Source organism: Phaenicophaeus curvirostris, chromosome 7 (assembly GCF_032191515.1).
Source record: "Phaenicophaeus curvirostris isolate KB17595 chromosome 7, BPBGC_Pcur_1.0, whole genome shotgun sequence".
NCBI lineage: Eukaryota > Metazoa > Chordata > Aves > Cuculiformes > Cuculidae > Phaenicophaeus > Phaenicophaeus curvirostris.
Window position 1 is genome coordinate 21,674,191 of NC_091398.1, and position 23,120 is coordinate 21,697,310.

A 23,120-nucleotide genomic window follows, 5' to 3' on the forward strand; every position below is an offset into this window, starting at 1 on the left:
GTAATAAAAGACGGTCTGATAACAAGGAGGAAGTGCACACCATTTTTCAAATGCTGTCTTCAGCTGAAAGTTGCGTTGCATGTCTAGCTCTGGCATCATCACCAGAAAGGTACTCTGGCACTGAGATTTTAAATGCTACTGCATGCTTGTAGAACTGTACTGGCTTTCCAGTGCTAAGAGTTGTAAGAACTTGTAAAAATTAATTTTGTTTGAAGAAAACCAAGTACTAATGGGATAAAATGCCCTGGAGGCCGATACATAGAGTAAGAAGGTATCATCCTTGTTACATAGCAGCCCTTTGAACTATGAACACATTTTGTATTTCTCAGAAGTCAGTATTCACTGTATTTAGAATAGCCTTCAAAGAGCTTCCACCCAAGAATGATTGGAAGAGGTGTCTCTTTTCCTGTAAATTGTAGTATCTTTCATGTACAGTAGTTCTGTGCATGGAAATACTTTCTGTTGTCTACATGCCTTTCTCATTGATTTTGGCAATGAGTAATAACAAAAAAGATCCTTTACTTAATTAGGCACAGAACGTCCTGGTTTAGTCACTTATCAAAAGAATTATTTAAATACTCTCTAAGCAGTTACATAAGCCATTTGAGAATTCTTACTTTGCCGAAAAACAGAGGATATGACATAGTAAAGTACACCTGGCCTGTGCCTAGTCACTGTGGCAGCCAGAAGGTGGCTATGATTCCCATCTTCAGAGCTCTCCAGAAACTGAAAGTAGCTCATCTGTATTGTTTATCACCTGTGTATGTTTCTTGAGGAAATGATGCAACTGTGTAACTGCCTCAAAGCATGCGCTCCATGTAGCTGTTTGGTGCTGAGGCCATATTACAGTTGAGACTTAGCTGTAATTTTGGCTTGTTCCTGCTGTTTCCTCCTACTTATCTCTAAGCCTTCTAAAGTCTTTATCCTAGAGCCAAGTACTAATGAGAGGGACCTAACAACTAACCTGCTTGGGTACAACAATGGATGCAAAATTATTCCAAAGCTCTGAATTTCCTGAGGCACAGTACCTCAAAGCTATTTTAAGCTTAAAGCTCAAATTAATGACTGCTCATGTAACTCCTTTGCCTGACTCTTGACAAACAAGAAAGCCTATATAGCTCACCTCTATCTAAATATGCAGAACAATGGAGGGGATAAAGAAAACATTGAAACTCAACACCAAAACATTGTATTTTCTTGACTGTGAAGACTTGTGCACTGTGTAGAGGTACATAGTGATAATAGAGATGCTAGTGGCCAGGAAAGGCCTGTAGGAGGTTTGCAGTGAATCAAATCAGCACTTCATGTGATTTGCTGTGTAGAGACTGATAAGATAATTATCTTTTTTCCTCCTAATTAAAGATAATTTTGAATTCAAGCCTGCTTCCATGGGTGTTTTGGAACCAAAGTATTTTTGTTAAACTGCATTGGATGACTGATGTTTTTTGTTGTTTTTGTGGGCTCTCATACTTATTCATTTCACCTTTTGGACAGACACAGCAGATGGCGTTTCTCAGGAGCTGTTCTCTGCAGGCCTGGTTGATGGCCATGATGTAGTTATAGGTAAATTACATTTTTGTTTGCAATTACGCTCTTGTGACAAGTTTGTGTTAAATGGATGTGGAAAATGTTTTTTTCTAATGCTGGTTTTCACAAAATCCTTTTTGTGCTAATTTTGCTTTCATGTATGCATAGTTTGATAAACAAGCCAGTTTTGATACCAGTCCAAAGATTGCTTTTGGAAGTCAGAACTCTTTAGCAGTTTGAGCGGGACAGTATCATATAAATCTCCTGAAGGATTATTTACAATTCAATGACTGATCATTTTCGTGCTTACTTAATTTTTTTGTTTAACCATAGAATTGTTTTCTGGCAGGATTTTGCAAAGTGTACTTTGGCAGCTCTCAAGTTAGTAAGTGTTCTGCTTGGGTTCATGTGAGTAGAAGCAAGCTAGAGTTCAGGATCTATGGAAATTGCACCTAGAGATACTCTTATGGGAAAAAAAAGATAATTTTTTTACAGCTGCTGAGAAGAAACATACTTCTCTGTTTTTCTATTCTGTGCTTCGGTAATTTTAACATTTTTTTAAAAAATTTAATTCAGTGCCTGGCAAAGATGATTAACTTGGAAATGCTTACTTCCCTGCAGTTCCTTCTCTTCTTCTGGTTGCTCAAGACCCATAGAAACATAGTTAACAAAATCAACAGGGCCTAGTAGATGCTGAATGTGTGAGAACTGAATTGAGGAATACTAGTAAATCAGTCTTTGTGTTGCAGTCAAAGAAGTTCATATTGAATGGTTAAGGTACCATTAGCAAACTTTTCAGTGAGACGGAATGTGGCTTATAAACCTGTAAGTTCATGTGACTTCCTGGAAGATTATCTAAATACATTCTCAGTGTATTTGTAGAATAGCTACAAATATTTTGGAGAGAAGCCAATAATTTTTGCTTTTGTGTGTCCAGAATACTAGTTGATTCTAGCTGATCTAAGGCACAAAAGCCGTACCTATGCTTTTATTTTGATTTCTAAAGAAAAAGTATTTAGAGAAGGTTTATAAGTGATACCAGCTAGCATGCATTCTTCTCACTTCTCCTGAACTGTTATTGTAAAGGGTTAAGGGGAGAGGAGTTGCTTGGACTTAGTTTGTTGCCTTTCAAACATCTCATACAGAAAATCTCATTGCCATACTGCTGATAACTTTTTTCTGTTAGATTTTTTCATTGCCACAAGATACCTTCCTTCATTTGGAAATAATAATTTTTTTTTTTTTTTTCTGGCTAAGAGAAGAATTGTTTTCTGTTGGCTATCCCACGTACCTGGGCAGTCAGCTGGCACTCCGTGTTGCACAGAAATCAGAGTAACAGCTCTCAATGCTGCAGTGCAAGTCCTACTGGGACTCAGTGAGACCCCTTTTCCCTTCTTTACTCTTCTCTTTTCCCCTTTTGCTGTAAAGGCCTCTTTCAATGCAAAATGGCAGTACTTCTATAGAAACGGCACCATGGATGGGAGTTGTTTATCATCTGTCAGGACCAGCAATGGGAGAAAAGCAAATGAAGATAAATATCCCTGCTGGTTTTAGTGATGGGACTTTGGGCCTTGAAGAAACATGAATATTTAAATAATTGAGGTTTTCACTAGAAGGCTAGGTTAGAGGCACTGTCCAGTTAATAATAAGAGTTTATTTCCTTGCTTAGTTTCTGCTTTCAGTTGCATCAGACTTTGAGTTTTAGCACTATGGTTATGGTTTTCTCTGTTCTTTCCTGTTTATATTTTATTTATTATATATTATTTATGTTAAATTAAATTAAATTTCTTGTATATAATTGAAAGCACTCTATTTAAATTTAATTTCATGAATTATAATCATTCATTCATCTGTCATGCTGTAACTTTCTCAAGTCCCACAGACACAAATTCTTACATGACTTTGAACTATAATTTTCACTTGTGTCTGCTTCACCCATGAAGTTGCTCAAATCTTCAGATATGTTTGAGCATTGTTATCTTCCTAGAAGATTACTTCTGTTGTTCAGTAAAACATGAAATCTAGTTCTGCTAAATGTGACTTTACTTCTAGTTAAAAAAAAGTAGTTAAAATTGGATTAATGTAAAGTTAGAATATGTTCATGATTTGCTTTGGGAAAACTGGCTAAATGTTGTATGGGCGTAGAATAATACAACTTGCATGCAAGCAGATTATTGTGAATGTCAGAATTTCACTGTAGCAGTGCAGTTCTAAGAAATATTTCAGTCCCTTAGTTTAAAGCAATAGGTCATATAAGAGAGCAGGTGATGCTGAAAATATGAATCTGCTTACAGAACTAATTTTCTGTGTAAAATTATTTTGTCACCTTGTTCTCTAGAAATTAAATGGTTTAAAATCTTCATATGTACAGAGAGGGGAATGGTATAGAAGAGTTCGATTAACCCTCTTCACCAGAAGAACTGATTCCATTAGATTCCAGATTGAAAGCAGCTGATAAATTACCTTTCATTTTTCAGCTGAAGCGTGCAGAAATTCAGCCTTTATAACATGAATGAAAACTAAGTTCTGAGATAGTCTCTTAAAAGTTCCTGTAGTTTCTTTTAATGGATGTTGGAATGTGTCGAAGCTGGGAGAAAAAAGAAAGGTGAAAATATCTGTGCTTATGTTGAACTCAACAATTTGTTGGCATAACAGCTAATTTTCTGAAAGGACACTTGAATAGGAGTCAGCAAAAGCTGCTGTGAAAAGTACAGCCGTGGCATACGTGAGCTGACACTGTTAGTAGGGACCAGCCAACATGTAAGTTTATAAAATTTGCTGCTAAGCATCAACACGCTTCACCTTTGGAGTCTTGCTGGATTTGCCTCACTTAACACAGGCTTCCCAGGAAGATTTCCATTCTGATAAGCAATTACCTTCAGCTACCTACTCTGCAGAGAAGCAAAAATCTCATCTTGAATGTTCAGTTCTGGCTAGGATTGACTGGTTTCTGTTCTTATTGGTAGTAGCATTGTTTCACAGGAGATCACTACATCACGGGAATCAGTGCAGAGGGTTTAATTTAAAAACAACTAGAATTTGCATTTGCAGAGGAGAATGTGTCCTGGAACTTGTATGTAGGGATTGGTATCTAGCTGATGAGGTATTTTTTAGCGGTACCAAAATAGCTGTGTTAAATCATATGAAAGATGTGGGGTATTTTTAAAATGCAGTTTGAGGTGAAATATGTCTCTGTGTGTATATGCAATATATGTATATTAGCTTGTAAACATTCATATAGTAAGGCTTTATTATATTTTTTATAAAATAAAGGACATCAACAGTCAGTTCTGTTGAAAAATCATATAGTTGCAATCCTACTTCACTGATGTATAAAATGTATACATGATTTCAAGGAATCCTTAGGCTCTACATAATCTTCGAGAGGCCTTACTTAATTTTTGGAACCTAAAGATGTACTTACAGTTATTAAATTGCATTATATCAAAAAGAAAATACTTCTCTTCCTGAATACTGGTTAAATAAAAGCCTTTATATCCATGCCATCAAGAAATGTGTAGTTGCCCCTGGCTATATTAATGTAACTTTATTTTGGGTATTTTTGTCAGAAACCGTGAATACCTTGACCATCATGGAAGCTGTACCTTCACTTTTAAATGCACTAGACATTAACTACTGATAAATAAATACGTCTTTGGTGTTGAGCCAAGCCCAGGTATCTACTTAGTAAGCAGAGGAACAGGTTTTAGTCAATTAAAATAAAAGCTTCCTGTTGAAAGGCTGGATGTGTCTAGAAGAACCAGCTGAAAACCCGGTAGATCTTGTTTTGCAAGCAGTAATCTCTTTCATCAAGATCTTGAATATTTTCTTAGAAGTGCGTATACAATAGTGACATAATAGTTTGACTAAGGGTTTGGGGGTTGTTGGATATTTTTTTGCTAGGGGGAAGATAACTTTTTTATTTGGTGCAGTTTGTGTGGTAGGGAGATAGGACTTAAATTGGCATCTACGAGAAAAATGGCTGTGGAGGGTTTTTTGGCCATTAGTGCAGAAAACATGTATCTGGCCAAATTGAGAATGACATTATTTTAAGGAATGTTAACCAGTAAGAAACATGTGTGTTTCCCAATTGATCACAGTATTGAAGCGTTTGAAATTGAAACATCTGACGGTCTTACAGTATCCTGCCTGCCAATGCTGATGGTACTTCCACAAAAAAATTTCTAAGATGAAAAAGCAGAAGCCCAGTTTGTTACATGTTGTTAACATGTTGTTAACATGTTTGTTACTGTCTGTAACAACATGTTAACTTATAGTGATGGCGATAATCCAATTCATAGAAAAGCCACGGAATTACACAGTAAATATCCTTTTGCTTTCCTTGGTTTTACTCTGCATTTGCTTACACCTAGTTTACTTTGCTCACTTGTTAGATTAATAATATTTGAAACCAAATGAAGTGATGCCTTTTCTTCAACTTACTCCGGTTTATCTTATCAGAAAATGTGATAGTGCTGCATGGGTAGACGTCATATTGCATTAACTTGTCCTCAGAGGGCAGTAGTGTTGCTAAGGATAGGTGACCTGGATGGCACTACCATTTGAAGGCAGCATAGATTTGTCATTTAATATCAATAATGTTCTGAGATGCACTGATTTTTTGGAATCTTTGAGGAAATTTATTAGAAGTTTTGTTTTTTCTTTGGCTGTTTGCTCTTGTTGTTCCAACTGAATGAAATATCTGAATTTTTAGTTAGTTCTGTCACTTCTTCATATGTTCTAAAACTCAGTGTACCCTGGAACAGACTGCCCAGGGAAGTGGTTGAGTCACCTTCCCTGGAAGTGTTTAAAGGACGGGTGGATGAGGTGCTGAGGGGCATGGTTTAGTGTTTCATAGGAATGGTTGGACTTGATGATGCAGTGGGTCTTTTCCAACCTAGTGATTCTATGACTCTATGATTCTATAAACTTTGTAAAGAGAAAATGCCTTTATAGACTCCTAACAATTAATTGCAAATTATAGACTAAATACTTTATGTTTACTTTTTAATATATTATCCAGAAAGGAAATTTATAGAATTAATGAAAACCTGACTGTATTTTAAGGGATTTTATAGAAACCCTTGTGCATTCAATGTGTACAGATAACAGTATGTCTTTGGGAAGATATGCACATGCATTACGGGTTGGAGAATATCTCTAAAATCCCCAGGGTTTAACTAAGGACTTAAATATTTCAACACATCTAGCTCATTTAGAGCTAATGCATTGGAGGGTGACTCATAATGGCTAGACTACTGGGAGTTCTGGAAGCTTGAGTTTTACACCCTCAGGTAATCAAGTTTTGCATCTAATTGCACCTCCAAAGGTACTTTAGCTATACGTGTTGTATGTAAAAGGTGCACTTGAGAAAGTATATTGTGTGAAACTTAGTTTCATACAAGTTACCACTTTGCTAATTTTTCAGCATGGTGGAAACTTAAAGGTTCAAGATGAAAAAAGCAATATTGTGTTACATGAATAATCACTGCTGCAGTGGTGGCTGTGGCAAAGCTATACTGCAATAATGCAATTTGCAGCAGTTGTCTTCAAAGTAAGTTCCTTTTTTCATCATGCAGTCCACCAGTTCCTAGTTAACGGCATAAATGAGGAAGAAATATATCTGTTTATTAGTGGGATTGGTTTGGGGTTTGTGTGGTACAGTGGGTGATAAACTCTTAGGCTTACAAGTGTGGTCCATGCCCTCATAGGTCTGAATTGTGGTTTTGAGGGCTTTCCTTTCTAGTTTGAAATAAAACAAAACCAAACCCAACACAATAAAACCCCAAAACAAACAAAAAACCCAAACAAAGATAGAGAGCTGTGAATTTGAATCAGAAATTGTGAAGACAGCGATATAAGTAATGTTCCTTTTTCAATTGTAATTTAGTTGCTGTTATTTGTTTCCTTGACATCCACTTCTCTGTAAGCAGTTGGTATGTCAAAATAAGGATTTATTGAGGTTCTTCAAACTAGAGGTAGTCTATTTAAGAACCTAACTCCTGCACATGAGGGAGTCTTTAGTAAATCTATTTTTCCTTGTTTCAGATTTCAGATATAAGGTATTGAAGTAGCGTGGCTCCTATTTCATCTTATTAATAGTTGTCAGAACAATATCTATAATTCATAGCAGAATTCAGGACAGGAGGAGTTGTGACGGTCTGATGGGGAGAGATTACCAAGTAATAATATGCATATCAGAATTGACCTGTTTTCCTTTCGCATAGACCTACATTTCAACTCTAATCCAGCATGATGAAAGTATTTGTTAGAGCTGTCTTCAATATCTTGATGACTATCAAACTGTTGTCAAAACCTTTGTCTGAAAGCTAGCACTTGCTTTCTGCATTCAATCACTGGCAAACGATTTTTTCAACCTTGTACTCTGACTCATTCTTTTGTATAGAGAATGTATGAGCACAATTTATGGTAATATCTCAGGCTTGTTAAAAATCTGTACTAGCAATGTTGGGCAGCATGTCTGAATTTTTATTTTAAATGCTCATTTGAGTCTAGAATGCTAAGGATCATCAAAATGCTTTTCTCAAAAGGAAGGGGAAATTGTGAAATCTGTATATGCTCCTCCCTCATCTTTCTGGATCTACTGCATTAGACACATGCAGAATCAAGGTCTGCAATAGATAAGCATTTAAATTTCCAAATATATTCTAGTTATCTTTTTATAACACACTGTTTTAAGTGTGGAGTGGTTTGCTTAACTGTTCTTCACACACTTGGAGGGGGGGAATCAATCTGAAATATCAGTCTTCTGTTTTTCAATGTGTTTCTTGGCAAGGGTATTAGACAATTTGCCAGTTATATTAATATTTTAACTTAATAAAATCAATTATCACAATTTCTGAAGATTTTTGTTTGCTTAGTTGCTTTTTTTCCTCACAGATGGTAGAATGTAAAACATAACCTTGGGATCAGAGGTTCAGGTATCCATACTAAGTAATTGAGAATTGGGAGTTTAATAATAAATTATTAGAATTGAAATAGGTACATTCCTAGCACAAACTTGTTTTGTTTTCCATTTTGATCCTGTTTCATAAAATACACTGCTTCTATTGGATGGGAATTTTTCCATCACCTACCTGAAGAAAAGCATATCAGGCTGTTGCATACTAAAGTATCAAATGTTGAAATGAAGATAGTTTCCACTGTCTTTATCTATATCTACTGATTCAGCAATGTACTTTGAGCATTCAGACAAATTTGTGAGCTTTAATTCCCCCTTGATAAATTCCTGATGACAGCCTTCTTCATAAATAATACATTTCTAAATGTTTTTATTGTTTCTTCCTTATCATTACCCAATAGCTTACTCGGGAGAGAAGCCAGGCTTGCTGTTGATCTTTTTCTTTTCTTTTCTTTCTTTCTTATTAGAAACATGTCTAACACCTTGCAGTCCTGTAGCAATAAACGCTTCTTAGTTAGCTGTCACAGATCTCAAAATGCTTTAATATTTCCCTTGCTACTGTTCCCAAACAGCATAAACAAAAGGGATTTTATGACTAGCATCGTGAATGGATGAACTAATGGAATCATGCTGCACCTTTTTGACCTCTCTTTGCAAAGCCTCTTAATAATTCATTCAGATAGTTTGTGAGTAATTAGATTATATCAGATAATAATAAGAAAGTCAGAGATCTGGAGGAATTGTTACCAAAAGCTCTAAAGGTTGATTGCTTTGATTGTTGGCATAATATTCTATAATCCATTGCTGGTTAGGTTTAAAAACTTTGTTTTGATTTTGTTATGAACTTGCAAATGCATGAAAACCTCTGTGTAGTATGAAATATAAATGAGTATATTGCAATGAACCTCTTGCAGTATGTTAGGGTAACTCTGCCTCAGGAATGTGCATAATAAATTCAGTCCTTTGGAGGAAAACCTTACCAGCAGCTAAATTTTTAGGAGTGATAATTCCATTGAAAAATATTCCCTGTCATTCAGGCATTCTGCTTCCTGAGACCCATACAGGAGAATACAGCATTAATCCTCAAATCAGCAGATTCCCAAGGCAGTTAATTATGTAGAACTCCCATGTATAAGGTGAAAATGGCAAAACAACTGCCTACAGTTGAGGAAGAGGTAATATTTGAAACAATCAGCAGGAAAGTAAATAAATCCATGGAGCTTTTGAGTTTTGCCTCTCTAACAACAATACTGTTGATGAAGTGGGGAGCAGCTGACATTGGCTTTTTCATATAGACTAAAACTTGGATTACATTAAAATTATTTACTTTTCCACTTACTAGAAGTATTTTTCATTTTCTCAGAGCTTATAATTTTTGAGATTTTTTTTGTGACTGTGTCTGAATAATGCTTTCCCTTTCTTCATATCTGAATTTTAGGATATTAGTATGCTTTGCAAACTGTTCAACCTAAGCATACTGTCAGAGGTTCCCCATCCATTCTTTACAAAATGGGAAAGCAGATGAATCATTATTCTTTTGAGAGCACCCTAGAAATATCTCAAGCTTTAGATTCTGCTTGTGTCTATGTTGATGCCAGATGGCTCTGGCTCAGTTGGTTGTGTCGGCATTGTACTGGAAATAGTTCTGCTGTACTTCATATAGCTTTATTTACTGTCTCATTAATTTTAACTTTTCCAGAAGTTTTCCCTATTCAGAGGCCATTAGGGTTAGGTTTCATTCTGTGTTAAGAATTTTAAATAACCAGGCGGACTTCTGTCACGTTACAGAAGTGAAACTGCTGTTTGACAGTGCCCAAAGTATGGTTGTTCTTTTATGTTTGTTTATTTGTGATCCTGAAGATGACCTTCTCTATTCTGTTTCCTCAGCTTATATTGATCACCTATTTAAAAATTATAACTGATGTTGTTGGCCAAAATTGTCATGTAGCAAAAAGTGATTTGTAGTGTATTCTACATAAATATGCACGCTAGAGGACTCTAGTTATGTGGGGTGTGGTTATTTATTACGTCTGCAATTAGCAGCCTGTGTTGTGTATATTTATATGCTGGGTTTGACCTTCTATCCTGCTGCATTCTCTGCAAATGTAGACACTTATTTTGACTGAGTGGCACAACCATTTGTCACTGAGCAACTTGCAGAAGAACCTGGAATGATTTGTGGTTACATAGGTTGATTATATGTCCTTCAGAAGCCTTCTGAAGAAACCGGAATGGCACCTCATTTATTGTTGTGAACAACAAAAAGCCCGTTGTGCTAACTGCTGCTAAAATTTGAAGAGGGCTTTTGGCTCCAAGGCGTGATTTGAAGTATACTCTATTTCCTTGAGGTTATTGCTGCCATCACTGCTTAATTTTTTTTCCTGCAGTTATCTTGTTAATGTTTCTTCTTCTGCCTTTGATAGGAGCATGGCCATAATATCCTGAGAAATCACTCTGCAAACTAAAGTTGAGTCTAGTGTATTCAGGCCATGTAGAAACAGTGAATTCCCAACACGGTTTCAAATATACTGCTGCTTTTGCCTTAATTGTCAATTAGTGCTACTTGCAGGCAAACTTAATCTGATGTGAATTTCAGAAGTACAACATCCAAGGATTGACTTCAGAGTACTTCAAAGAAAAATGGCTTTGTCAGTAGCAGCTGTAGTATACTTATTTTAGGGATAAGGTGTGAAGTAGAACCCAGAGACATATATTTTACAATGTTCTCCACTTTTCCAAGTAATTTAAGTATCAGTGGAGAGACCAATTCCTTCTTCTTTGGAAACTCCTACTTTGAGACTCCTTTTCATGAGGGAGAGCATTACTGCGTTAAATTAACTTTGTTCACTGGCTTGCAGTAGAAGAATTGTTGGGAGGATGGGGGAGGGAAAGGGGGTGAGAACAGAATGCTTATTTTCTTCCCTAGTGTTTGCAGATGTGTTTGGGATCATCTGCATTTAGAAACTTTCAGGCTCATTTTTTGTTTTTAAGCAAAATTAAAACTTCGTATATGAACTATACTAGGAGGGTTAGCGAGTCTTAACCTAGTAAATAATTTTCCGTGATGAAAAGAGACTAAATTTAGTAGCTGGGAGAGGTGTTCATCAATAAAGCCTAATGGCATCTCCACTTAAAAGTGATTGGTTTTCTTTCTTGTCTGATGTGATCAGTAATTCTGAATAGGGCTGAATAGAAGCAGCAACTGCTTGTGAGAACATTGATTACTGTTGTGAGCATGTCTGTCATGAATTTCTTAGTGTCTTTCAGCAGACTTTGTAAACTTCATTGTCCAAACTGTGTAGGTTTAGTAATAGTCTTAAATTTTTAGAAGCATATTCCCGAGAGTGGTATATCAGTTATATATAATGCAACTAATAGCTTAATTTAATTGCATTTAAAACAGGATGAGTATTACACTCTAGAGTATGTTTTTCTACATGCAGTTCTGAGGATGTTTTTACTGTGGTGAGGATGGGATCCCCAAAGTTTTTGAAAAAATACTTGGAAGGCACTGTAGGTTGAATTTCAGGAAAGAGTTTCAGCTGCTTGGATGGCTTCTCCTGCCTGTACTGCAGGGTCTGTTTCTAAAGGAAGGTAACTGAACTAGAAATGCCATGGAGACCTGAACTGAAGTTCATGGTTTACTGCTGTTTTTCTGAGTTGACTGTATCACGTCCCAAAAGATTCTGGCTACAGGTTGAGCCCAAATCTTCAAGGTGTTTAGCACTGGACATGTGTCTTTGCACTTATGTGCTTACAGAACTACGTAGAACATTTGTCTTGCACTAAGGTGAAAAGGATAATGAGTGTTTCACCCTTAAAAAAATTAACTATATTTTAAGTAGCTTCCTGAAACACAAGCCTGGATATCCAAATTCAGATAGTTGCTGTATTTGTTGACCTTGCAGTCTAAATAAGGACAAGACCTAGCAAAACAAAAGAGGAGCTAGAAAAATGGAAAAGATATCAACAGGACTGTGTGGGTTTGCTAGGTATTTATATGCGTGTATTTCATTCTTAGTTTATGTTAATTACTTACACTTTCAGATATTGCAGAAGAAGTAGGTCTTTGTGGAGGGATTTGCATTCATGGTGGCTTGATGGAACAGGATTAATGATGTTATTTTGGCAAAAACATTTTTATTGCTATTCTGTAAAGATCAGAAAATGTAAAACAGTACCAAAAGTCACAGGTGAAACACTAGTTTTACTTGAAAAATGCTGACTCTGTATAGCTGAAATTTAGAGGATCTGTCTGTAGGAGACTGCAGGTGTGACTATTTTTTATGTAAACTTGTGTTTAAAATTATTGACTTTTTGCAGGTCTACTTCCTCATTTTCAAGCATAGCCTGAAAACATCTGGCATTACTCCCTTAAATCCTCCTAATCTCCTGTTTGATTGAACGTGTCCCGCTGTAGTTATGGCTCATCAGAGAAGCAAAAATAAGGCATATTTCGTATGCTTGCTTCAGATGTTTCTCTGGCATTTTATATGTAAAAGTTTTTTGCTTGTGTTAAAAGTAAAGACAAGTGAGTAAATAAAACTGTGTCCCTGTAGCCTTTTAATGAGCACTGTTCTTTAAAAAGCGGTTTTCTTGCAGGATGGTATAACTCCTTTCTGTCATAGTGTTAATTAACAACAAAAAAAAGGTAATTAGAATCAACTGTTTACATATATTGCTAGTGTCTGGTATTTTTGCTTTGAAAATTTTAATTTCTTCTCTGATGAAGAATCAGCAGGAAGATTAAGGGGTTTAAGATTTTTATACTACTTGTGAAGTCCTCAGTGTTGCTTCCCACTGTATGATGATTCATTAAAACACTTGCTGATAATGAGCTGCTCTTTGCAAGTGCAGGAATAGTAACTTTGTCAGTAACTTTGCTGAAGGGCAGCTGGATTTTCTTTTTTTTTTTTGGTATTCAGGCGAAACAGCCAAGCAGTCTGCAGGCTTGCCTTAGTTGTTCTACAGCTGCCCAGCATAAAATGAAAAGCTGCCCCTCCTGAAGACAAGCGTGCATTTGAAGTTCAGGTTTTTGTAATATTCTATAACAGCCGAAGTTGAAAATCTTTGGATTTAGGACCCAGCTCCTATCTGGTTATGTAGCATTTTATCTCCAGCTAGCTAACACAAGCTGGAGAATGTTTTCTTTTTTTTTTTTTTTTTTTTTTTAAGACATGTTTTACAGGGATTTGGATAAGCTAGAGCTGCAGGGTATTATTTTATAGATTTTTTTTTCAAGATGCACAAAATTGAAGTTGTTCTATCCCGCTTCAAGAGCTATGAGGCTGAACACTCTTTTTTGCCTCCGTATGAGGTTCTAAGTGTTAATTGTAATGAAAAGCATCTGTATTCACCTATATTTTGTCAGGTAGAAGATATTGCAATTAAAATGGGCTTTTTGATTGTGAAAGTAAATTGTGTAATTAAAATAAAAATTGTTTGTAATGGCTAGAATAAAGAAGATTATTCATAATGAAGCTTTAAAACCAGAAAGACTTTCTATTGTAGCGTCTATAGTTGAGTTCATTTAACTGTGAAGGTTGAATTCTTTTATCTTTCCAAAAAGTGTTCTCTACAAAATGTACCTCGTGATTGCTTTTAAAACTTGTTTTTACATTCAAACACCCTTTAATCCCCGTCAAATCTGTAACAGGTGTATAAGCAATCCTTGTTGCTTATATCAGCAGTACAAAGGAAAGGAGAGCCCCAAAAATTTAATTTGCATTTAACAGTAGTAGATTGGCCTGATTGTTTGCTAATCTAAGTTCCCTTGGTAAATTCTGTGCTTCCTCCAGTGAGGCCATTTACTGTTACACTATACGCAATGGATCATGTATGATCAGGCACTCTAGAGTGAAAATTTTGTAGCTGTAGTGTTAGAAGATAGGGGAAGTATGAACCTGAGTTTGTAGCAGAACGTCATTCCGCATGCAAATGTTTGGTGTTCATCTTAAGACTTTATGAAGTCCATGGAAAGTAATATTTATGGAGAACATCTGGTATCTTGCTTCTCTGCTGTATGGCACTTACCTACTCAGTGTACTGAAAAATGTCTGCTACTTAATACCCGTTTATTTCCTTTTAAAAATCTTGTCTAAACAGCTCTTCCAAGTGTGGAGTCTCTTATCTCCTGCTGATGTCCTGCTGATGACATCTTGTGCCCATAAGTCAGTTTTGAACAAAAGCTCTTGATGATTTGGTCTGCATTACATCAGGATCTATGATGCAAAGCTGGGAGCAAGTTTACACACTTGCAAAGCTGAAAGCAGCTGTTTATTATTTTCCAGTCTCCGTGTCCCTGCCTGCTACTTCTGTTATGGCATACAGCTTCCTTCTCTGGACACTCTTGCTCTGTAGATGTAGTTAAACTGTTCATTACTGTTGCAACATGAATCTCAGTCATGCTTACTGACAGAGTAATTTGGAGAGCAGCTCTTTCTGTTTCACTCTCATTTTTGCTCATTTTCGTTTTGGTTTGGTGAGCTGTAACAGATCACCAAGAATCTACGTGGGTATTAATGCCACCCCAAACAAGGGACAGAGGCACACACATGCAGCCAGGGGAAAGAGAGGGAGGAGTGAGCTCAGTCTCCTCCTTGAAACTTATGCTTATGGTAGCTCCGGGTATAGTAGAAACATGATACAAATCGTGACAGCCATCAGCTGTCCCAATTCCCTTGCATTTGCATTTGTGTGATTGTTAGGCAAATTTATGGAATAGACTAAGCTGAAAATTAGTAGGTTGGGTTTTTTTCCTGTTATTTGTTTTTCAGGCAGATTTTTCCTGAGTCGCATAGTCGAAGTATTGGTGACTGCAAAAGAAAGGAGGCAGGTTTTATGACAGCCCAACTGCCCTCTGACTTTCAGACAGTTAGAGAGTGATTAAATTATTCAAGTGGTAATACAGATGTGTATGTATGTAGAATTAAGTAGAAGATACAACATGCAATTTTCTGTAAATCATATTTTCTCTAATTTATTTTTTCATACTCTCTTTTACAGTTGCTGCTAACTTACAGAAGATAGTAGATGATCCAAAGGCCTTGAAAACATTGACTTTTAAGTTGGTAAGTAAAAGTACGAAGGGAAGAAACTAATTGTCCCAATATTCACACAGAATCTGAATTTTATCTCTACAGCTCTAAAAGTGTTGACAGATGAGATGATTGAGATTGCCAAGTGTGAGAGAAAAAAACAAACCTAAAACCTATTTTGACAAGACATTAGGGACACATATGATCACACAGTTCTGTAACTCTGCAGGGGGAAGGAGGTTCATTCATACTAGTTCTGAAGAAGTCTGAGGAATAGGTGAGATCCTGTATGGAGAAAACCCCGAGGAAGACTTGCAGAAGCAGTTAAAGCAGAGAAAACTGTAGGTGTTGGGTTAACTCCTCTCCATCCTGAATCCCTCAGCTCTGCACTGGCTGAAGTGTCCTTTGCTGATGCACATTTTGTTCCAATCCCATTTTTTTCTGACACTTGTCACGTTTTTACTTGCATGCAGGTTGCCCTCTCTGCTGCTTGCTTCTCCTTAATTGTTCCCTTCAGCCTTCTTTCAGTTGACCATCTACACTTACAAGTTAATCTTGGCCCCACTGTATTTCATCACTATACCTCCCTCCTCACCTCTGTCTTCTGTATATACAACAACATCAGGCACTGGTTTGGGGCCTGGGACTGCATTGTGTGCTCTGGACCACTGGCCCTAATTTTGGTTTCTTTTCATGCAATCATGACAGATCTAATTGAATGTTACTAACTTTATATCTCAAAAATTTAATTCAGAATTGATGTGCTGTATTTGTTTTTATTTCTTGCTAAAATTAAGTTGAAAAATTTACATACCTAAAGCTATTGAATGATTGGCTATGTAAATCGTACCAAACTCGTACCAATTAGCTTTCAGCGCCCCTTGTTGAGTGACTCAGCTGTGTATGAAAGACCACAGTGAATGGCTGTTAGATAAGTAGGTCTCCAGAATCACAGCTTTGTTTATAAAAGCAGCTGCTTCAGATGGGCTATAGAGAGACAGAAAGCAAGTGACCTAGTTGATGATGATGTATCAATTCAGGATTGTTCTTGCCATGTCGTTTTTTAAATATAGATTTGAGTAGTTTAAACTGACCAAATCATTTGGACCAGTTTTTCCACTACAGTCTAGTAAAATCACCAGAACTTACATTTTTCTTTTGAGAAGGGTTTGGGGCAGGGAATTAAGGACATGTAAATCAAATTGGCCCTTACTATCTAAATAAAGCTTGATGGCTGATGCTTCTCTTTTTGCAGCTGATCATTGTTCTTGCTGTCTAAACATCTGACTTAGCTTTGTTGTATAGTAGTGGCATCTCACCAAGAGCATTTAGATACATAAGTACTCTAGAGGCTCTGTAGAAGTCTGGGTTTCTAGTTCACACACATAAAATAGGGGCTTGAGATTCCAAAATGTAATATTCCATAGTATCCAGTTAATGTTTATATACGTTGGAAACAAATCCACTTGAAAATTGAGATTGGGTTATTTCTGTGATTCGGTTGGATTTCTTGCTGGAGTGCAGGCAACATCATGTGGTGTATCAGATTCCAGGGTGTGAATGCTGTTATAATCCCACTTCTTACTGTAATCAGAATTAATAGACAATTCAAAATCAATGTCTTTGTCTTTTCTGAAGATAAGTTCTATTGGCTAGGTAACAATTCCTTAGGTTAATTTTTAACCTAAGTGTCTTCCTCTTTAAACTAGGTTTCCTGCATTAGTTCCCTACTTCCCAGGAAAAGAACCTGACCACAAGTATCCTAATATATTCTTATCCTTGGATTAATTAATATATGTACGGTTTCTGCCTGTTTTTCTATGTTGTGTTGTGGCATTGCTAGAGGAGTTGTTGCGTAGCCTGCCATTTGTTTGCATGCCCTACTGAGTAACCCCTTAACAGGGTCTCACTGAGTTTGAGAGCAATTGTATGCATCTTGATTAAAACATGTTTTGTTGGTAAATGTTTCATGGTGATTCATAGTCTAAATGTAGCTAATCCTATATCCATTCAGAGAATTCAATTTTGAAGTGCTGTTTAGTCTAGGATTAGTTACTACTGTTTGTGGTCAAGGAGTCTGCAGATTGCTTTTGCTGGTGTTTTCCTGGTGTATATTTCTATTCAAACAACAAGCATTTTCATCTTTGGGGGAAAGAAGAACAACAACTTACATCTTAACTGTTTCTGTCTTTAATTATTGCCAAAATGATAAAGAAAGTTATTAGTGAGGGGGTCTGGATCAGTCTTTGTTTAAGGTTTGGTCTCAGTCTTGTGTATTTTTTAACAGTGCATCTTTGATCTAACAATTATGTCATTCTTCAGAACATATATAACATTAAACCTCCCTTAGTTGTCTTGGTTAACACAGAATGATGAATTCCCTGCAGGATCCAGCTGTCCACACTTTGGGAAGGAGTCTGCTTTAACATACAAGTAATCTTGGCAGCACTCAAGGAAACACAAAACTATTGCACTGCATAATTTGCATTTTATGTAACTATTTTAATATGATAAGGGAAGGAAAAAAACCATTAATGAAAGAAATGCATCCAGTCAATAAGCAGTGAATTGCAAATATTAAAAGCTTTTCTTATATGTTGCAGTTTGTGTATAGTTTGTGTATATACAAGCTAATATGTTCCACGTGCATTGAATATTAGACAATATTTATTGTTAAGGATGGCATTTAAAAATATATATGCATATAGATCTGTTACTTAACATGGCTTTGAGGAGGACTGGTAGCTATCTAGTATATAGAAAGATGTTAAAAATATTAGCTCTTTTTATCATAATATTTTAAGTGTAAAATTCAAACTTGATTTATTTAGTAAATTCCCAATCAAAAACCAATTGAGATATCTTAGTAATAACGAATGGTGGTGATCTCAGATCTTTTAAGTTGCTGCTTCAGTAGAGTAAGACCTGTGAAATACTCTCTGAAGAGAGAACTTCTGTTGTCTGTGTCTGATCAAAGTCAATTTGAAGGAGTATCCTGGTGGAATGCTTCCACAAGTTGAGTGAGTTTATTTTTGGTCATGAAAACTCAGTGGACATGTGACTCTGCGCACAGTGTGTGCACACTCAGTGCACTCTTCCTTATACTGCATGTACACAAACTGGTTCTACTAAAGCGTTCAGCTGCTACTAATGCATGAAAGGATCAAAAGCATTTTTATAGGGTGAACCAATTGTTCTGAGAGATTTTTTGGGGGTATGCCAGAAAGTCTGATGGCATCTGTTGTAAGCAATCTACCATTACATACTCTTCATTCAATTGCATTATTGTTTTGATTTATCTACAGCACAGGTGAAGAATGCATAAGAGAACTTTATTTAAAATATAGTCACTTCTGTCCTACAGAAGCAAATTTTTTATTTAAAAATCAATATATAAAAATATTTTGTCTACAGTGTGTTTAAGTTTTTTTAAACCTGACCTAAAGTAACAGTTCAGTCCTAGGCAAGGTGATTTTTATATTCATAGCCATTTGTCAAAAATGAACTGATTACTTGTGCCAATTTGTACTGTGACAGACTTCACTGAAGAATCTCAACCATACTATCTTAAGTACTGTCAGAAAGGAGCTGTCCTTTTGCAAATATTAGCATTTACTCTTGGTAGACTGCTTCAGCCTTTGGTTTAAGAATTCAGTGGATTGATATTCCAGACTTGATAGCTGGACTCAAGAAACATAGGATATCTACAGCACAGCAGTAAAACATGGATTCTATACGTGTAGGTTATTTGCTCTGCATGAGTGAAAACAGCATGCTTACATGAAAAAACAAATTTGGCTCCAGTCTGGAAAGTTTTGGTTAAAGAATTTGGGTCTTTAAGTGTTTATTTCCCAGTGGTTTGTTTGTCTGGTTTTTTGTAATTTTCAGTATTGATTGAAGGAGTTTGCTAAAATTAAGCATGCGGTTAGCTGACACTGACAGAGGATGCACCAAGCAGTCTGAAAGCTATTTGCTGACTAGGCAATGCAGGGAAAATTTATAACCTGGCTGTCAAAGCCTCCTTTGTAGCGTGATATACTAAACATTTCTGTTTGTACTTGCAGGCATCTGGCTGTGATGGCACTGAGATCCCTGATGAAGTGAAACTGATTGGGTTTGCTCAGTTAAGTGTCAGCTGATGTCTGTCCCTTGACCTCAAGCCGAAATGTGAGATTGCGAAGAGGCCAGCTTAGATGCAAAGGAAAATTAATGCACCACACACTGAGTTCTGCTTCATTCTGTAGCAATTCACAAAGTCAGAACAAGCAAAGCCCACAGCTACGCCGCTGTTGCTAACATTCAAAATGCTACTAAATGTCTCTTAGCAGTTGATTTGCATTCCCCCTAAGTTGAAAAGCCTGTGGAAATGCACTCAGGTGGCTGTATTTATTGGTTACAAAAGGAATTTTCTATCAAGCTTACTTCTTTCATAAACTTTGAGTGATACTATTTTTCCTGTACTTGTGGTTGATAATACTGCCTATGTTCTGTTATATTTAGAAATGAAAATAAATACAAAAATTAAGAATTATTAGCCAAACTTGAATTCTAGTTTTAAAACTGTGAATTTTATTTTTCATATATTTATGCATTACACATCCTAGTAATAACAAAATTATTTGATTTGATTGTGTACTATTTGATGTTAATCTCCCATTATTTAAAAAAGTTTCAGGTATATCTTTGAAGTATTTGGTAACTTCTAGGCGTTTTTTTTGAAGTTAATTAATTAGGCATTAGCAAGCTTTTGTTGGTTGTGTGTCTAAAAACCAGTCCACAAACTGATTGTCAAGGGAGTGGGAGGTGCCTTGCAGACATTAATGTTTTCAGAATGTGCCTGAGGCTGCTTAAATAAATAATCTCCATTTTCTGGAAGTACCATACGTATGGTACAATATATAAAATATATATATATAGTTACATTGGCAAGGAGGGAATATACAGTAGCAAAGGGGTTAGAGTACTTTGGCTATGCTTTGTCAGGGAGTCTGTGAGCTAGAACTACTTTGAACTGTTGTTGTTAAGGTAGACTGCTTACTGTGTCTGTCTCTCATCCAACTTATCCTTAATGATAGAAACCGGTTTCATACAGGTGATAAAAACTTGAAGAACGGAACTGAAGCTTTACTTGAAGTTCTGCAAAATACCAAGGTGGAGTGAAAATAATAGGGCTTTGTGCAATGATCAAGTAAAACTCTGTTACAAAGAAAACACTTCTGACCCAAGTAGTCTTATGCTTAACCTGTGACATAGATGTTAAGGAGCTAGCAAACTGTAGAAAGACTTTCAAATTTGGAGGTGTTTCTTGGAGGTTACAACTTAAAACTACTTCCTAGCTAATCCTAGATAAATGGCAGCTCTTCAATGTACTGAAAATGGCAAATATATATTATTAAGAGAAGTTATTTATAATGCCTTGTCATAATTGTTGAGGTGTTCTAGAGCCATTTGCATATGACTCAATGTAATCCCATCCTACTGTTTACATGATGATTACTCCAAGATGACTGCAAAGGTTAAAAAAATAAAATAAAAAGTGTATTACACAAACGGATTTGTATTTTGAATTTCCATGCTCTGTGTGCATTTTGAGGGCTGTGCAGCAGGGTGATATTATAAATGTCTGCTGCCCTTAATTAGTTTAGGAGCAGCACCTGAGGGGGGAAGGAGGGGAGAAAAGGCTTGCTTGCTAGTGGGAGAGGGTTGCTCTTGACTTGCCTGCTTTCCAGACATTGTTTTTAAGACTCCTGAGGTATTTGTGCTTCAAGAAATGATTTGGTTATTTGGAGGAGGACCCGTATGCCTGTGGGATGCTGGTTTGTGTGGGGAGGAGAAGAAAGCAGGAGGATTCCAGGTCAGGGCTGGGGCTGGTGCTGTTGCCCTGCCCAGGTGTGGGCTGTTGGCCACAGCTGATGCTCGTTGAGGCATTTTCAGGCCCTCCTGGGGTGATTGGTCTCAGGCTCATTTGTGTGGGGAGGCCTGGACTGAGAGGAGGGTTTGGTGCCACAGCAGATGTTCGGTGTTACACTCTGAAGTCCAGGGCCCTGTGCCCCAGCCTGCAGCCAGCTGAAGGCAGTGAACAGAAATGGTAAGTGTACCTTTCCTCAGAAACAAAAATGGTGTGTCTGGCCTTAGCTGTGAGGTGTCCCTGCAGGTATGGTGGGCATTACTGATAATCTGTTCGATATCTCTTCCCCATTAATGGTATCTCAGTGCCCTATAATCAGCTGTTGTTCTCTTGCCTTACTTAGTTTAATGCTTTGCCTCGGTCAGCTTGTGTGTGCTGTGCTCTGGGGGCAGCTGCAGGAAGAGCAGGGCTGGGGACTCCTGGCAGTACAGCCAAGGCTGTTCCCTTGGACCCTGCCAATCTGCAGCTGGGGAGTCTCTGCCTTGGCTGTGCCAGGTGAGAACAGCAGGTGCTGCATTGTGTCTGGTCTGGGGAGCAGGCTGCAATTGGCAGCTGATTATTCATTAATAACCCTTTGGGAGTAAGAGTAAATCAAAAGTTACCTTAAATGTGCATCTGCTAGTGAAATAGTTGAGAACCTGCAACACTGCCATGGGGTAGCTACCGAGCAGGACCCAAAGGAGTGAAGTCCAGAGCATTGGTGCTAGATAATTTTTGTTGTATACAGTAGTGTGTGCTTCTTGAAATGTTGCACCAGTATTGACTTATCCACCTGCAAAGTAGTTAGCTGGTTAGCTTTCTTTTTTCAGGCAAAGAAATGAACATTCAGGGAAGCTTGTTGTTTTCACGGATCTGTTAAAGAAGTGGGAATATATAATTGGATGGAGATCTTGTTCCACTTGCCATACGCCTCCCCAAAGGCTGGGGAAAAGTTGTTGGGGTATGAGCAGCAACTGTCAAAAACGCTCATCTGCTGTAGTGGTTGAGGCTGCAGGAGGTACCTAAATAAAGAATGCAATACTTCAATTGAAGCAGTCAGCAGTGTTGTACCAAGATAAAGCTGTAACAGTTTTTGCTCACTTGCAGTCTGATGCAGAAACATGCCAATGCTTCACTGAGCTTCCATGGTTCAGTAAGATAGCAAATTCATGTGGCAGTGTTGTTTTCATGGCTGTCTTGGTGCTGGTGTTTTTAAAGGCCTTTTGCTGCTGCTAAGGAATTGTGAATGTGAGCAAAATGTGTTCAGAAGGACAACGGCCTGAAAGAAAAGGTAGTTAAAGCTTTGGTCTCTGTTAAAATGAAGTTTATCTGTAGTTTATTCTCACATCTATAAAGGTGAAAAAAAGGTAGAAATACACAGTGTTTTGCAGTAGAAAGGAGTGTACAAGTGGTGATGGAGTAGAAGTAGCCACCAGAATAAAAGCAGTTTGCTTCCTGAATACTGTATCCACATCCTCTCTTGAATAACGAGAGAAAAGAGAAAACCAGCAACTCTTCATTTATTCATGTTTTCATGAAAGCATTTAGGAGATGGGTACAGTTCTTATATGTACGACCTGACTTGCTCCAAAGCAGATGTGCTCCTCATAGCTATGGGTTACCGGACAATACCTTGGGCCTGTTGCTGGCTGGAGCACCTGGCTGCCTTTGGAGGAAGAGGTCTCTAATTAGCGAGATGGAGCTGAAACAGGTGAGCTACCATGTAGCTGTCTCTGAGGCCAGGAAA

General features: G+C 37.2%; 1 protein-coding gene across 3 annotated transcripts in view; it reads left to right on the forward strand.

The window, feature by feature from the left end:
* STK39 (serine/threonine kinase 39) overlaps positions 1-21,036 on the forward strand; it is a 98,124-nt gene extending 77,088 nt beyond the window's left edge. For 2 of the 3 annotated variants that reach the window (XM_069861168.1, XM_069861169.1), the window contains exons 15-17: positions 1,495-1,563; positions 15,455-15,519; positions 19,551-21,036. In XM_069861168.1, the coding sequence (XP_069717269.1) occupies positions 1,495-1,563; positions 15,455-15,519; positions 19,551-19,625 (209 nt within the window). In that variant the 3' untranslated portion in view covers positions 19,626-21,036. The remainder of the gene's footprint in view (positions 1-1,494; positions 1,564-15,454; positions 15,520-19,550) is intronic. The other variant, XR_011337743.1, reaches the window with a different exon arrangement.
* Positions 21,037-23,120: the final 2,084 nt, after the last annotated feature.